A 16209-nucleotide genomic window follows, 5' to 3' on the forward strand; every position below is an offset into this window, starting at 1 on the left:
GTCCCGGTCGTCATTTGTATCCCGGTGTACCGGTCTGTATATACATTCGTTTTTTAGTTTTGTTTTTCTCCTTTATTTTTTTCCTTTTTTTTTCTTTTTTAGTTTATTTAGATTTTTAGATTTTTAGTTTTTTTATTTTTTTTAGTTTTTTACCTTTTTTTAGTTTTTTTAGTTTTTTTAGTTTTTTAGCTTTTTTACTTTTTTTATTAGTTTTTAGTTTTTTTTTGTAGTTTTTGCCTTTTTTTAGTTTTTTCAGTTTTTTTTTTAGTTTTTTATTGGTTTTTACCTTTATAGTTTTTTTAGTTTTTTAGCTTTTTTATTTTTTTTATTAGTTTTTAGTTTTTTTTGTAGTTTTTGCCTTTTTTTAGTTTTTTCAGTTTTGACGTCACCTAATCCAGTTTTTTCAGGTGACGTCACCTGACACATCCATCCACACATCCATCCACACATCCACAGACAGACAACTTATTTTTATATATATAGATATATATATATAATTTTTATATATATAGATATATATATATATATATATGTATATAGATATATATATATATATATATATATATATATATATATATATATATATATATATATATATATATATATATATATATATATATATATATATATATATATATATATATATATATATATATATATATATATATATATATATATATATATGTATATAGATATATATATATATATATATATATATATATATATATATATATATATATATATCATGAAAAGAGAAATCACCAATGCAACAGCACAAACACAAAAAAAAGAGAGACAGAAGGAGAAAAGGAAGACTGTTTTCCTAAATTAGTGATTAATATAGACCAGCACTTGAATGAGGCCTCAACCCTACTCATCCATACAATCACATAGGTCAAACAGCATAGCCACACACAATCAACCATAAAGAATAATCCATGGATAGGCAGTCATGTCGTCAATAAGTATAAGTCGTCATTTACCAAAAAATAGAAAAAATAATATAGACAAATAATTCAGAGGCAACATCCAACATAAGGGCTCATCAGGAGAATACACTGGCCTATATAGGGTTTCGCCACTCTAAATTCTCTACCCAGCACTGTGTTGTGGCTACCACAGAATATCCATGGCATCCCCGCGTCAGGTATCACCCCCAAATACATGCCTATGAAAGAAAAAAGAACAGCAAATGTAAAACAACCAAATGTAAAAGTAAAACCAAAACAAGCTTATCCTGTTAATATATCCCTCCCTTTAGGAACAATAGGTAAACATTCCCAGGTGGGACACAGGAACAAAACTACAATGGCGCGCAACTAATATGGTGCGAAAATAAGATCCATACTAAAAATTCCTCTTTACGTACCAAGCTGGCTAAACCTCAACAATTTATAATAAACCTTAAATTTTAAGTATCTGTCTTAAGGTTTTCGAATTTCTTTAATCTTTTGTCAAAATATTTCGAAATATTTATGCAATTCCCAGTTTTTACATTTTAGTTTGTTTTCTTTTTCTTCTTTATTTTATATAAAAGATATAATCTGGCGTAACAGACATAGTGTAACAGATATAACACACAAACAACTTATTTTTATATACATAGATATATCTTTCTATATTCACAGGTGGGACACAGGGAAAAAACTACAATGGCGCGCAACTAATACGGCGCGTATCGACTTACACGTTCGGGGGGCTTGGGGGGCGCCAAGCGCCCCCACCAATTAGGTGTTGGGGTGGCGCGAAGCGCCACCCCAACAGCTAGTATATAAATAAGTTGTTTGTCTGTGTGTCTGTCTACTGACGTCATGTTTGTGTGTCAACTGACGTCATGTTTGTCAACTGACGTATCTATATATATAAAAATAAGTTGTTTGTCTGTCTACTGACGTCATGTTTGTGTGTCGACTGACGTCATGTTTTTCAACTGACGTATCTATTCAAGCCGAAGTAGCTGAGTTGGTAAAGCGTTATGTTCCAGGTCCAAGAGGTTCCAGGTTCGAACCCTGGCTTTAACCTTGAATTTTTCCACATTTCTTGAAATCTTGCGCACACCCCTATACCTTCCTCTGATATACAGTTATATTTCTTACTAAACAACTTTAAATTTTGTATTGCTATGAGCCGAGGTTCGTTCTTTGCTAGGTTGCGACTAATCTATTAACTTTTTTTTGTATTTTTCATGACATAATTAGCATGTCACCCTTTTATATGGGTACCGATGTCGCTGTAACCGACGCAATCGTACAGTTTTACTATAACTTTATTTATAGTTGTAACCAACGATTATGATGTCATTCATCATCTTGCATATGAAAATGCAGTTTTCTTGTGAAATTTTTTTTTTCCTTTTTAACATTATTTTGAATAATTACAAAAGCACATATAAGCAGTTATTTCACTCAAGATGAGCCATAAGAAAGTCTCTATTAAGTCCCAGTGCCCAGTTAGAAGTGGAGAAAAATAAAAGGATAAATAAAACATGAGTACTAACAATACAAAAAAGGGGATTTTCCTTCTTATTAAAACCAAGGAAAAAATTTGCACTGACTCACCAAAGAACACCAAAGAAACTGGGTGTCTCGTCCTTTCCTAAGTTTGTTGAAGTTTACCTTTAACCAAGCCATAAGTTGAAAAAGCTGAACCATTTTGTTAGCCAAGAAAACATTAGCCCCGTTTGAAAGAAACTGAAAGAAGCTCAAGACGTCCCATAGTCACTTGTGGCTGAGGCTAAAATTGTATCTTTAACTAATAATCATTTAGTGTCGTAAATGCTTTTGACTGACAAGTACGTAATAATTTTTTTTTCAGTAGAGTGTATATTTTTCACAGCATTAGCCAACGATCACATGATTAAAAATTATTGAAAAACATTCACATTCTAGACACTCAAGCCCTCCTTTTATGCACCAAACATATGAAATGAAATAACGTTCTAGCAAATATTTTGAGAAGAAAAGCTTTGGAATGTTCAAAATTAGATTACTTTCCTAAAGTAGTTGTAGTGATCCTCGCTTGGAAGGCTGCCACTACATATTTGAAGTTGTTGATTTTAAGAATATTGTAATCGCAAAAATACAAAAGGTGAGTTTTATGGTGGTATTTTGCAACACAATATGAAACAGGTTCTGCTTGTGAAGATCTTACTCTCGTCTTCAGGTGAGACAATATATTCCTGCTTGCAAACTTGAATCGTCATCTGAAAGAACGCCTGAGAATACATCCAATAAATTAAATTAACTAGTTTGGGGCATATGAACGAAGTTCAGCAAAAATGGAAAAAATTTAATCAAACTCTCCAAGTTCCAAAACAAAATCAAGTTCAAATTCCAAAGCAAAATCTCATTCAGGAGTCCAAAGTTTAAATGTTCTGTCGGATGATGAGGTGCATATTTGGCTACCATCAGGTGATATATCCAGCCCCATAATTTTTCCATCGTGACCTTGTAGAGTCCGTAACGGTTGCCATGTGTTTGCCGCCCATACCTGACAAAAAATCAATAGAAATGACAAGGAACATTCGATAAAACGGAAATTATAAGTGAGTGAATGACGAAGTGAAAAGAAGGGGAAGAGAGGCTGAGAAGGAAAGAGGGGAGAAGCTGAGAGTAAGAGGGAGGAGAAAGGACAACAAAAAAAGGATGCAAAACAAATAAAGAGAGAGTTAGAAAATGAGAAAAACACCAACTTTAGAACCTTCATCAAATAAAGAGACTTTCTAAGCTTAAAACCCCCAGATATTTTTAAAGGCTCTCTTTTTTTATAAATACCTAATAGCATCATTTTTCTCCAATGCTCTTGTAGATGTAAAACTTTGATTATTCATTTTCATACTTATCGATTGTGACTGTTGACTGTTTTTTGACTGACTGTGTGCTACTACAGCAATGAATGTAGTTACTATCGTTGTAAAATTTTATTTTTATCTGTATTATAGAATTAAAGGCCAAACGATAAACTAAAACAAAAGTAAAAAAAAGATATAAAAATGGATGGAACGCATATACGAGCAGATAATATATACGTAATGTAAACAACAAAAATACTCTTTTGACGAAAGAGTTATTTTTTATATCTTCGAGCCAAACTAAAATAAGTTTCTCTTGTCAATTTTTTTTGCCTTTCAATTACCAATATTCAAAAGCTATAATTTTCAAGGTTAATTATTGAACAAGAACGATTATATGATTAATAATTCACCTTTGCCGTGTTATCATAGGAGGTTGTAACAAGGAACTGTCCATGATTCTTCTCAAATTTGACACCAGACACAAGGTTTGTGTGCGATGGAATTGTATACAGCACATCTCTTCTTCTCAGATCCCATATTTTTGTAGAATGATCTTCACTGCCGGAGGCGATATGATAACCATTGGGGGAGAAATCTACCGCTAATACACCTTTCAGGTGCCCTTCCATGAACATGACACATCGACCTGTCCGTAAGTCCCAAACTCTTCCGAAGCTATCAAGACCTCTAAATAGGATATCAATGCTAAATAAAATTAGATAAGTAGGGAGGCTTTGGGTCTCCAGGATTGGATGTCCCACTTAACTTTGCTTAAACTTAATAAAATTAACATACCTAGAATCAACACAAAATAGATTTTTTTTATGTGTACATTACTCCCTGGCGTCCACTATTTGATCTTTTAGTTAGCACTGCCATGGGTGGTTAACACTGTTAGCACAGATAGTACTGCTTAGTAGCCATGGTTAGTTCTTAGCTACATTATCGCATTTGTAACGAATTATTCGCTCGAATCCATGCAAGCCCATTTTTTTGTTCGGAGCCGTTTATTCCCTTTTTGAAGTTAAAATTAAATAATTACAGTGGCATTTTTTTCTTCACAGATGCATAAAGTTTGATATTAAAACTCAAAACAATAAAGAATCATCAACAAACGAATTAGCAGCAATATTATCAGTAGTAATATTGGTATTAATTTACCTAGTTTCCACAGAAATTCCTTTTATGATACTTGGTGGGATCCCGAGTAAAAAAAAAGCATGGCAGGTAAAAATATCCGCAAATTTATAATTTCTTAGACCATACTGCTTTTCCGTGAAAAATGGAAAAAGAAATTGGGAATAATATTTAAACAAAGCAGGAGAACAAAACAGAAAAAAAAACACAAACAATAATAAGATCCAAATTTTTTGACTTTACGTCCAGGAGCCTTTATCAACGTGTAAACAATGAGTGAACTTAAATTAAACACAACATGAAAAGAAAAAAAAACTCACATCTTTATAATTTCAAAATATCACTGCAATCTCTGCAAATAGATTGAAAAGCAACACAGAAATGACGAACACATTCTCCCTAACACAACTTTGTCGTATAATTTGAATTCGGCAATGGGAAATATTAATAACTAGCTGTTGGGCTGGCGCTTCTCGCCACCCCAACACCTAGTTGGTGGGGGCACTTCGCGCCCCCCCAAGCCCCTCCGCGCGCGTAAGTCGTTACGCGCGATATTAGTTACACGCCATTGTAGTTGTGTCCCTGCGTCCCACCTGTGAATATAGATATATATATATATATACATATAATATATATATCTATATATATAAAAATAAGTTGTCTGTCTGTCTGTGGATCAGGTGATGTCATGTTTCTGTGTTGACTGACGTCATGAAATTAGTTGTCGTCATTTTTGCTTTGACGGTGACGTCATTCAAGATATTTAAGACATATGTTCACGTAGAAATCTATTAATGTTTAAGTTTACAATGACTGATGAACTTACCATGGCAAAAGAAGATGAAGATGCTCAAAGAGTCTATGCCAAAAAACTTGCTGCTGATAGAGAAAGTCAGAAAAGAAAGCGTGCCGAGGAATCAAAAGAACAGCAAGGAAACAGGCTTGAGGCTAAAGAACGCAAAACCGCGCAGTTAGATGAAGATCCACCTGGACAGCGAGAGTCAAAACATATCAAAACTGAAAATGATAGCGATGATGATTGGGTTTGGGATTTTGACTTGGATAAGGTCATCAATGCCTACCAGATTTTAGTTAAAAAAACAAAGGTTCGGCGATATGTATTTCATAGTGAAGCAGAAAAATAAAGAAGAAAAAGAAAACTGAAAAAAGAAAAAATGTAAAAAACTAAAAAATACTAAAAAGAAAAACACTCAAAGAGAAAATACAGACCGGGACACAAATGACGACCGGGACAGAGGGAATATAAATAACGACCGGGACACTCAAAGAGAAATTACAGACTGGGATACCGGGACACAGGGAATATAAATGACGACGAGGACACAGGTATTTAAGAATATCGTTCAAAGACAAATTTTTAATTGTAAGAAGACCGTCGAAAGAGAAATTTCTAATTGTAAAATGACTGAAGAACCTACAATGGCAACACCCGAGGAAGCTGCTCAAAACGAATGTATTCAAGCCGAAGTAGCTGAGTTGGTAAAGCGTTATGTTTCAGGTTCTAGGTCCGAGAGGCTCCAGGTTTGAACCTTGGCTTTAGCATTAATACAAAAGAAGAAGAAAACTAAAAAAGGTAAAAACTACAAAAAAACTAAAAAGAAATTATATATATTTGCAATCACCATTAACAAAGCTCAAGGTCAATCATTAGAAAAATGTGGTATAGATCTTAATACTGATTGTTTTTCCCATGGACAATTGTACGTTGCATGTTCGAGGGTCGGTAAACCTGACAATGTATTTATATGCAACGACAATTGGACAGCGAAGAATGTTGTATATTCGCAAGTTTTACGCAGTTAATTTGTATTGTATCTATCTATCTATCTATCTATATAAAAACGAGTTGTGTGGATGCATGTTTGTTTGTTTGTAAAAAGAGCGTTTGCATATGACGTCATTATTAGTACATACGGCTTTGTATATGCACAGACAATGGGAAAGCCAAGAATGTTGTTTATTCGCAATTTTTACGTAGTTTGAAACACATATATAAATCTATCTATATTCACAAGTGGGACACAGGGACACAACTACAATGGCGCATAACTAATATGGCGCGTAACGACTTACGCGCGCGGGGGGGCTTGGGGGGGCGCGAAGTTATATATATATCTATATATAATAAGTTATATATATATATATATATATAAGTAATATATATATATAAGTTATATATATATATATATATATATATATATATAGATATATATATATATATATATATATGTATATATATATATATATAATAATAATAGTTTTGTCATTTTATTTTTCATTTAGAAGAGCAAATAGACAAAGATAATGTCAAAATTCTAAACTCACACACCTCGTAATTTTTCACTTTCTACTCACCTCAAACTCCGTCACTTACCCTGTCACTGCAAGTGATCCATCCGGATGGTATGCAATACAATAAACAGGCCCTGAATGCCCCTCCTGATGCAATACTTCTTCAAGTTGTACTAAATCCCACATCCGCCAGGATGAATCATGCACACATGTTGCAAGAAAACGACCGGAAGGATGGAATTTAATCCGTGACACTCGAAAGGGTGCACTTCCCTCTATATTTGCTATAGGCTCGTCACTGAAAAATTATTAACTAAATTAAATTATATCAGTAATTTACGAAAATAAATGAATGAAATTCATTTAATGTAGAAATTAAATTACTAAGGAACAGAAATCAAATCTACCAAACAAAATATTGATATTCTTACCATTATTCAAGGACATAAACTTAGACAAAAATACAGGTATTCCGGAAAGTAGACTTTTTTTTTAATATAAAGATGATCTACAATGGATCTGTAAATCTAGATCCCGTTAAGGTTTATCCGAGTTTATTTATAGAGGGAGGAGGGTAGATGGGATTAAAAATATAGAAAAATAGGCAAGTTATAATGTTAAAATAATAAAGGATATCAGTAAAATCCTAAGAGCATTGAGATGGCCGAAAATTAAACAAATCATCAACATTAAACTCAGTAGACTCAGAAGATTCACATGCACTTAATGCCTTTTGGTTAGTTCAACCTCCCCTCAATATGCCCTGAAAGTTTCAACTTAATACTCTAAGCCGTTTCTCAGATATTGCTTTTATTCCCTTTCAAAAGCATAAATGCTTCGTCTATTCTGATTTAGTTGAAACTCTGCCGAAATGAAAGTTTCACTTTAATACCACTTGGTGCTGCGGTGAGTTGTTATTAGTAGGAGTAGTAGTCGGATTACAGTCAACCTCATGCGCTTTATACTTCCTAATCACAGCTACTCTAATTGTTCCAATCGCAAAGTCCCATCGACCTGCCAACTAAGTGGAGTTTGTTTTTTTGTTTGTAAAAAGGGGTCCTTGAAAATTTTAAAAATACTCCCTTTAAGTTCTTAAGATAGTCGTGCCTTGAAATCTGAGAAATGTGCAAGTCTGTATCAGATCTGCATATACAATAACTTATATGCAGATATACATAGTTTCTTCCGAATTCCTCTTTCAGTTTTTCTTATCAGTTAGTCAGTGCACTTCTCTTTTTATTTGGGATACTTACTTTATAAAGCTGTCTATGTTATTTTAAACTACGATTATTTTCATAACAGCTTGACTCAGAAAAACCAAGGAGTGTGTTCTGCTCTATGATTATCTTTGACTTAAGTTAGACTAGAGTCGAGCCTTCCGTAATCACAGCTGCTCAGTGCTGTGTATACCTTCTCAGTTAATGCTGCGTATACCGTCAAATTATTTCAAGAAAAATCTTGGCTCAGAAAAGTCAGGGATTACGCTCTGCTCTTTGAATGTTGTTGAACTACAGTCCGCTTTACCTTCTATAATAAACAGCTATACTGATTTTGTTTTTAATTCTAGTTGTCTTTTGTAACTCTTTTAGTTGAGCAGTTGGCACATTGTCTACTGCTTAAGGATGTCGGCATTTTTTTTTTTAATATAATGGTGATCTTGGAACATTTAAGGTATTGTTTCAAAAAACTGCTTTCACAAGCCTCAAAGGACCAAATTTAATCTCGGGGGTAAAAAACAAAACGAAACAAATAAACCACCATAACAAGCATCGAAAACTAAAAGACTGGCAAATGAATTTCAAAATTAAAAGTGCCGAAAAAATCCATTTGTTAGCCATTTTTAAATTGATATTGGTCATAACATGTTAAAAAGCTGTGTTTAAAAAAGACTCCATTCAACCTTTTCTGAAACTTGTGCCTGATTCTCGCACAAAAACCAAAACCTGATTTTGGCAGTTGCCTTCATGAAGAAAAACAAGACTTTCGACCTTTAGATCTCGTCTCAAGTACAGTACAAATTACGGTTGGCCTGACCGGATGGTAAAGCTAAGAAAGTTGTGCCGTCGATGAAAGCTTCTTACTGCAGTACTACCTTCCGAATAGGTATGGCTTTGGAAACTTTTTTTAATATAGTTTAATATGGGATCATTGTATAAGTTTACAAACAAAAACAGAACAGCACTCATAATTATTCTAGAATAAACATTCGTACCAAAGAAAATACCGAATAAAATTAGGTTTTCAGCACTGAAACATAGCGCTACAGAATATGTCGGCTGCACATATTTTATTACTTACTTATAACCAATTTTCAGGTTACACTGCATAAACACAGACAGCTTTAAACTTCTGCCGGGCAACTTTAGATGGCATTGATTTCATTTTTTAACTTGATAGTTGCACTTGAGTTTTCGCTCTAGTGAGTTTACAACACTCATTGGTTTTATGACAAAACAAAATAGATAAGAGTTCTGTTATAGATTCGATCACTTTGATAATATAATAATATGATGTTTATGCTTCCATTGCAGGTGAGCCCATACTAAACAATGCTAAGAAACATCTTCAAACTTTGATAAAATTTAAAAGGAAAGAAAAATCGGACAACAATTTAAACCAACACATATACAAGAATTTTTTTAGGGGTGTAATTATGAAGCTGATATATTCATCAAAAAAGAATACAAAGGGTCCATAAATCACTTTTAGGAAATTTTTCCTTTAACGACCAAAGTTGACTTTCAAACCAGTAATCAAAACTTATCTTTTTGCAGTCGATATGGATTTCTGTTGAATCATTCAAAATTTAGTAGGGTGATGGAAAGACACGTTTCATTTGGGCTGCATCAACCTAGCCCGAGATACGTCTGTTTAGACCAAACTGACTTCGAACAGGGTTTGTGCAAAAATAAAGATAAAATAAACGTATCGACTTGTTACCAAATTTTCATGAAATAAAATGAAAATGTTTTCCTTTTTAAAAATTGACTCTTAAAAGGGTGATTATAATATCTACCAATATTAATAAAAGCACAAAAGCAAAAACTGATCTACCAACTATGTCAACAGCTGCAGAGCAGAATCATACAAATTCAGTCAGCTTTAAACGTTTTTGGGATGGTGCTAGATGGCATGGATTGTTTTGTTTTCCTTTGACCTTGAATTACTGTTCTAATCTTATTCCCATACTGTTTGATTACAAGTAATAAATACAAAATTCCTTAAAAATGCTAATAAATGTCTTTATATATTTGCGTATCTGCACTTGATCAGCTTGCTATGTAACAAAAACCCTATCTTTTACCTTTTATAAGTGTGGTGGCTTTATATGCAAATTTTACAGCTAAAAATATGAAGCCATCCATTAATAGATGACTAAGGAAACAATTTATTTTTATTTAAGAATTAACGACGCTTCTTGACTACTAAGGTCCCTGCAGTGCATTCTTGCAGCGTGATTCGTGATTACCAAGGTCAAACCGACTGCGCCACCACAGGACACTTAGGTAACAATTCCTAAATAAATCTAAGATTTGAATTCAACGTGAAAGCTTAAGCTCTCTATCAAAGAAATAGCCGTTTGCTAATTCATCTAAATTGCAGTGGAATACGAGTAGCTGTGCAGTTGGCCTCAGGCACCTTGATGCTAAACTAAGTTTTTAGGAGAGGTAGTAACTTAGCCACGGGTATTATTTTTGACATATTTAAAGCTATAGGGTGTTGGTTTTCCTTTTCTCGGCATGTGAGCTTCTATTCAAACCATTCTGTTTACACAACAGATACGAAATGAACCAGTTACAAAGGAATCATAACCATAACAGGAACAGTTAATAAGCACATAATAAGTAAATTAACTCACATTTATGCAAATTATTATACTTTGATAGGACAACTTAATTTTAGGGCAAATAACGAATTTCTATGTCAATTTGGTAATTGACATCACCTTTGACATCTAAAAAAAAAACGTTTTTTTTGATACTCGCTTTCCACTGAAAAAGTTTTCATGTCAATGTTTGTGAATCCCATGAGAAATTTTCGACAAGACTAAGTAACTGACAAAATTTCATGACAAGTGGCAATCAACAAAAAAACCAAGGTAGCGGACATAACCAACTTTTTGAACTAGATTACTACATCAAATGATCAAGCCAGGCGTATTCAGCAGTGTAAATAGCCTACAGAAAGTTTTTAGAAATTTCTTGCACCCAGTCACACAGCAGAGTTGATGTATTAAAATACCAGCATTTACAGGGGAAACACACCAGCATTTACAGATCAGGTAAACACAGATTTAATGGTATCATCAGCGATCGAGGTAGGTCTCGCATTTTTAGGCTAACACGTAAGAAGATCAACATAAATGAGATAAAGCAACGGACCTAACACTGAACCTTGTAGTGATACATACTTTGTTGTAAATGCTGCTCTCATATCCTTCAATACTACTTTGAAAGATCTCCCGATGAGGTAGCTTTCAAACAGTTTTCTTCGGAAATCCAAAGATCTATTCGACACAGTAAAGTTTGAAAATCAATAACATTGAATGCTTTGGGAAATCGACTAGTTCGCGAGGATTTAGTAAATTAGCTTAAACTGAAAGTCGTTGTAAGAATTGCTGCAAAGACACTACTTACGATACACGAAACAACACGATATTTTGACCAGACATTTCAAGATATATTAAAAGAAAAACGATATTTTAAGGGATCCACATATATATATTTTCTTTGTGATGGCACTGATATCTACCATCTATTACAAAGATAGCTCGACGACTGCTAAAAAAAACATAAATAAATCAAGAATATTAAACAAAAAAGCGTGGAAGATAAATAAAATATAAAACTCAATGTTCTTTCAACGAAAGCTTCCCAGATACATTATTACACTAATCAAAAAATCCAAGATAAAAAGTAAGCAAGTAAAGTAAAGTAGATGGCACTGAACTTTTCAGTAAGTGCAATTGGGACTTAGATGCCAATTATCCTCTGATTTCACACAAGTTGCATTCATTTTTGTATTCTCTCCTTTTGCTTTGGTTACGATTTTTTGTTACTTTAATTTAGCGTTTCAACTTACTAGACATGGAATATTGCTACTTAAAGGGTTTGAAATTTGGGGAAAATTCTTGATGATTTTAAAGTTATGAAAAATAACGAAAATGAAAAAGAAAATGAAGAAGATAAACTTAATTTGCTTTGTTATGAGGTTCTTTAGACTAAGACACCTTACCTTTCAAGAGACCAAAGTTTAACAGTCCCATCGTGGGAGCAGGATGCCATATTAACATCAGTAGGCTCCACGCTTTTTGTTGACTGGGGATGGAATTCAATTGCACCGACGTTAATATCATGCCCTCGATACACTTGCACCATCTCTATATCAGGCAAAGACCATAGTTTACATAGACCACTCCTGAAAGGGAATAATCTAATATTATTTTTCTAACCCCTAATTGCTTTCTTTGTTCCTTTTTTTGTTCGGTCCTCTTCTTGTCGTTCATGGATTATTCAAGCTTCCGGCTCTGGGGTCAATATAATTAATCAGTAAAATTTTAAATTTTCATAATAACAAAAAACACAAACAGCAACGAACCAAAGCCGTGATATAACCAAAATTTACTCGACCATAAGTAAAGCATTATATATACACGGGTTGTCTATGATGGATCATTTTTTATATTTCAGGTAATTACCCTAATCTTAAGAATATGAACTTCAATAGAATCTAAGCAAATAACCTGAACTCTTTACATTTCTTATCAAACTTCCCTTTTGAATACAAAACCAACTTCTTCAAAGTGGTTTAGGGTGTTTGATACAATTTAAAGTTAGAGATATTGCAAAGAAAGCTCTCAGGTGGGGTCTATGCAAATTCATCCCATCCCTTGACGAGGATAGCTGGGTATAAAAGCTTGGAGCTACTCTGGTGCTGTGAAATAATTTGGGGCTTCCGTTCCTTTCTCTGTCCCTATTCCTGACAGGGAAATCCTGCTTGCGTGGCGTCATAGTTGAACTTCCGAAAGTTTTCCAGGCCAAAACAGTGACTGCTAAAAGCGAAAGTTGAGGTTTGGAACCACTCAAAGAAATTACAGCTTGTTAAACGATGCATTCGCACTAGATTCCGATTAAAAACATAGTCGTTACGGGTTTGGTTTGTTTTGGTGGACATTTGGGCACCAAAACCTCTTCCTAGCTACGTTATCTATTACGGTTACCTCGACGTAGTAGATAATATCTGTGGACAAGAATATATAAAGAGTCAATGGTAATGGGCTTGAGATTGCTTGTGCAGAATCCCGACTACTGTTGATAGAAGAGCATCGCCAAGTGCGGAAAACCATGTTCTGACTAAGATAGGTCCAGAATTGCACAAAGCCTCTTTTCATTCAAGAGTTCCCAAGTACTTTTTGCTGTCCGAATCTAACTCATCTTTAGCGGCTTGTGTAGACTTGGGAAGACGTGTTAGTCCCCTTCCTGCACTGGATATGGGACCAATAACTTCCCTGCAGTTACGATACTTTCAATGAAAATTGCAAGTTGGAATTTTAAAACGTTGAAAAAGAACAATAGCATCGACATTTTGACTGACTAATTCACAGGCTTCGAACTAGACTTATTATAAATTCCAGGAATCTATTTCCCACGGGTAAGAAACATAAAATTAGGTTATATAGAATTTATTTACTCAGGTAGGAAGGATGGGATAAATCCTTCTACTTCTATAAGATGGAAGTAGGGCTCATTATGAATAAGGAAGCTGCTAAGTTTTATTTAGGTTAGGAAGGTGCCAATATTAGAATGCTAGTAGCTCATTTAATAAGTAATAAGTGCAGGATATCTGCCATAGCAGTATAGGCCCCAGTGGAACCAACTGATAGAGATAGTAGTGTGACTCTGATAAATTTTACTTACAGGAACAATCCTAGACAGAAATAAGATAATAGTCCTTTTATTATAAGATCTTAATGCCCAGGCCGATGGAAATAGGAAATGATGTATTCCAGCCAGGTAAATATGTTACATGTTATAGGAAAAAATAAAATAATGGTCACAGATTGCTGCAATTTTGTATATATAACAATCTACTTATAACCAATACAGTGCTTAGCCGTAAAATAGCCCGTAGGCTAACATGGTATTACAATAATAAAAGCATATTGATTATGTTACTGTAAACCAAAGAATGGCAGGATCTAAACAAGACACACGGGTATATAGGAGTGCTGTTATTGATATTAAAAGCAAAGATCACCATCGAGTAGTGCCTAGTGTTAATCTAAAGCTGAAATTTAGGAAGGGTAGCTACCTTCGGGGAGGGTATGACGTTGATATACTTCAGGATGAGAATCTGGGGAAAACTTTCCAGGAACAGTTGAGAACTAAAATGGAGAACCAAAAATTTGACAATGTAGAATATTAGGGGAAAAATTGTGGATAATAGTTTGTGTAAGTCGCTGATTGTGTCTTAGGGAGGAAAGTTAGAAACCCAGCTGAGAATTTTCGTAAAAAATGCTTTATGTTTAGTAGAGATGAGGGGGGGGGGGCTTTTTTCAATAATTATTTGAGGGATAGATAATGTGAAAATAAAAGGAATGTATAGAAAGTTGAGAAGACATCGAAACATGAATTAAGGACATGCGAAGGGGACGACATGGATCAAATTGCTAAAGATCTAGAGACGCCCACACAGCATAATAGTAAAATATTGTACTGGCATCTAATTAAATTGAGAGGGAATCTTCAGCGTGGATTCGTCACACTTAAAGATATTAAAAGGGTCACGATTAATGATAAGGAAAGAGTTGAAGAGAGATGGGCAGAATATTTTGACAAAGTGCTAAACCATGATAGAGCGACAAGAAAAGATATAAAAAAGAATGTAAAAGTCGTGACATTTTGGATATGAAGAAAGATTTATTTTCTGAGGAGGAATTGGCGATAATGCCAAAATAATTCTAAAATTATAAAAATGAAGGTGCCAATAGTGTGGTAAATGATTTTTTTAAATATGGCAGTTGCTAAATTAGGGATAAATTACCGAAGATTATGATTTTTAAACAAGAAGACATACTTAGCAATATAAAAAAATTTAAGTAAGCCTTCTATAGGAAAGCTGATAAGAGCGATTCTCGTAATTTTAGAGGCATTAGCTGGGTTTCTTTGGGAACCAGTTTGCTTCCCAAATAGTGATACAATGGCAATACTTTTTAGACTTAGAGATGCTGTAGGTAAAGTTTTGAGAGAAGAATAGCGTGGTTTTAAGAAGGGGAGAGGATCTGTTAACAAATTTTTCAGTCTTATATTGATAATTGAGAAGTGCCATAGAGTTAACATAACCCTCAAATCATCATTTTTATAGACTATGAGCAAGTGTTTGACCCAACTGATAGAAGGGTTTTAGTGAAGTTCCCATCCTCGTGTGATATACCACATAAATACAAACAATATTGCTACGGTTAAAGCAAGAAATGAGGTTATTAGCTGGTTTCGTGTTAAATCAGGAGTTAAGTGCTATTCTTTACCAACCAAGAAAATGTGCTTTTGTAAAGCAAGAAGCACGAGCAAATGTGGCAGAGCCCTAGACGGCTAATCAAATGAGAGAGGCAAACAACAAATTACGAGTGGCAAATAAAATGAGAAGTCCAAGCGAATATGCCAGAACTCAAAACGGCAATCAAATTAGAGTTATAAGAGACTGATACATGAATTGTAAAAATCAAGTATTTTCTTTAGATCCGAATCCAGATGCCGCTTAATGCGTATCAAAGAGTCTCCATATTCTCCATTGAGTCTCCAAACATCTCCAAAGAGTCTCCATAGATTATGAGCACCAGTAGCCCAAGCACAAGCCTCGTGCGTACAAGCCTCGCTGTCTCATTATAACTCTCCATAAAAGTACCATCTGGAAACTAAACGACATTTTATGATTCTAAAACTTTTTTTTATGATGCTTGCTACTTG

At 34.1% G+C, this 16209-nt stretch overlaps 1 protein-coding gene across 3 annotated transcripts in view; it reads right to left on the minus strand.

Moving 5' to 3' along the window:
- Nucleotides 1–3267: 3267 nt before the first annotated feature.
- The window catches only part of LOC136032536 (U4/U6 small nuclear ribonucleoprotein Prp4-like), a 49523-nt gene continuing 36581 nt past the window's right edge, over nucleotides 3268–16209 (minus strand). For all 3 annotated transcript variants that reach the window (XM_065712819.1, XM_065712820.1, XM_065712824.1), the window contains exons 6-9: nucleotides 12479–12661; nucleotides 7326–7541; nucleotides 4204–4480; nucleotides 3268–3489 (exon numbers count right to left, since the gene is read on the minus strand). In XM_065712819.1, the coding sequence (XP_065568891.1) occupies nucleotides 3346–3489; nucleotides 4204–4480; nucleotides 7326–7541; nucleotides 12479–12661 (820 nt within the window). In that variant the 3' untranslated portion in view covers nucleotides 3268–3345. The remainder of the gene's footprint in view (nucleotides 3490–4203; nucleotides 4481–7325; nucleotides 7542–12478; nucleotides 12662–16209) is intronic.

This window comes from Artemia franciscana, chromosome 1, assembly GCF_032884065.1.
Source record: "Artemia franciscana chromosome 1, ASM3288406v1, whole genome shotgun sequence".
Lineage (NCBI taxonomy): Eukaryota > Metazoa > Arthropoda > Branchiopoda > Anostraca > Artemiidae > Artemia > Artemia franciscana.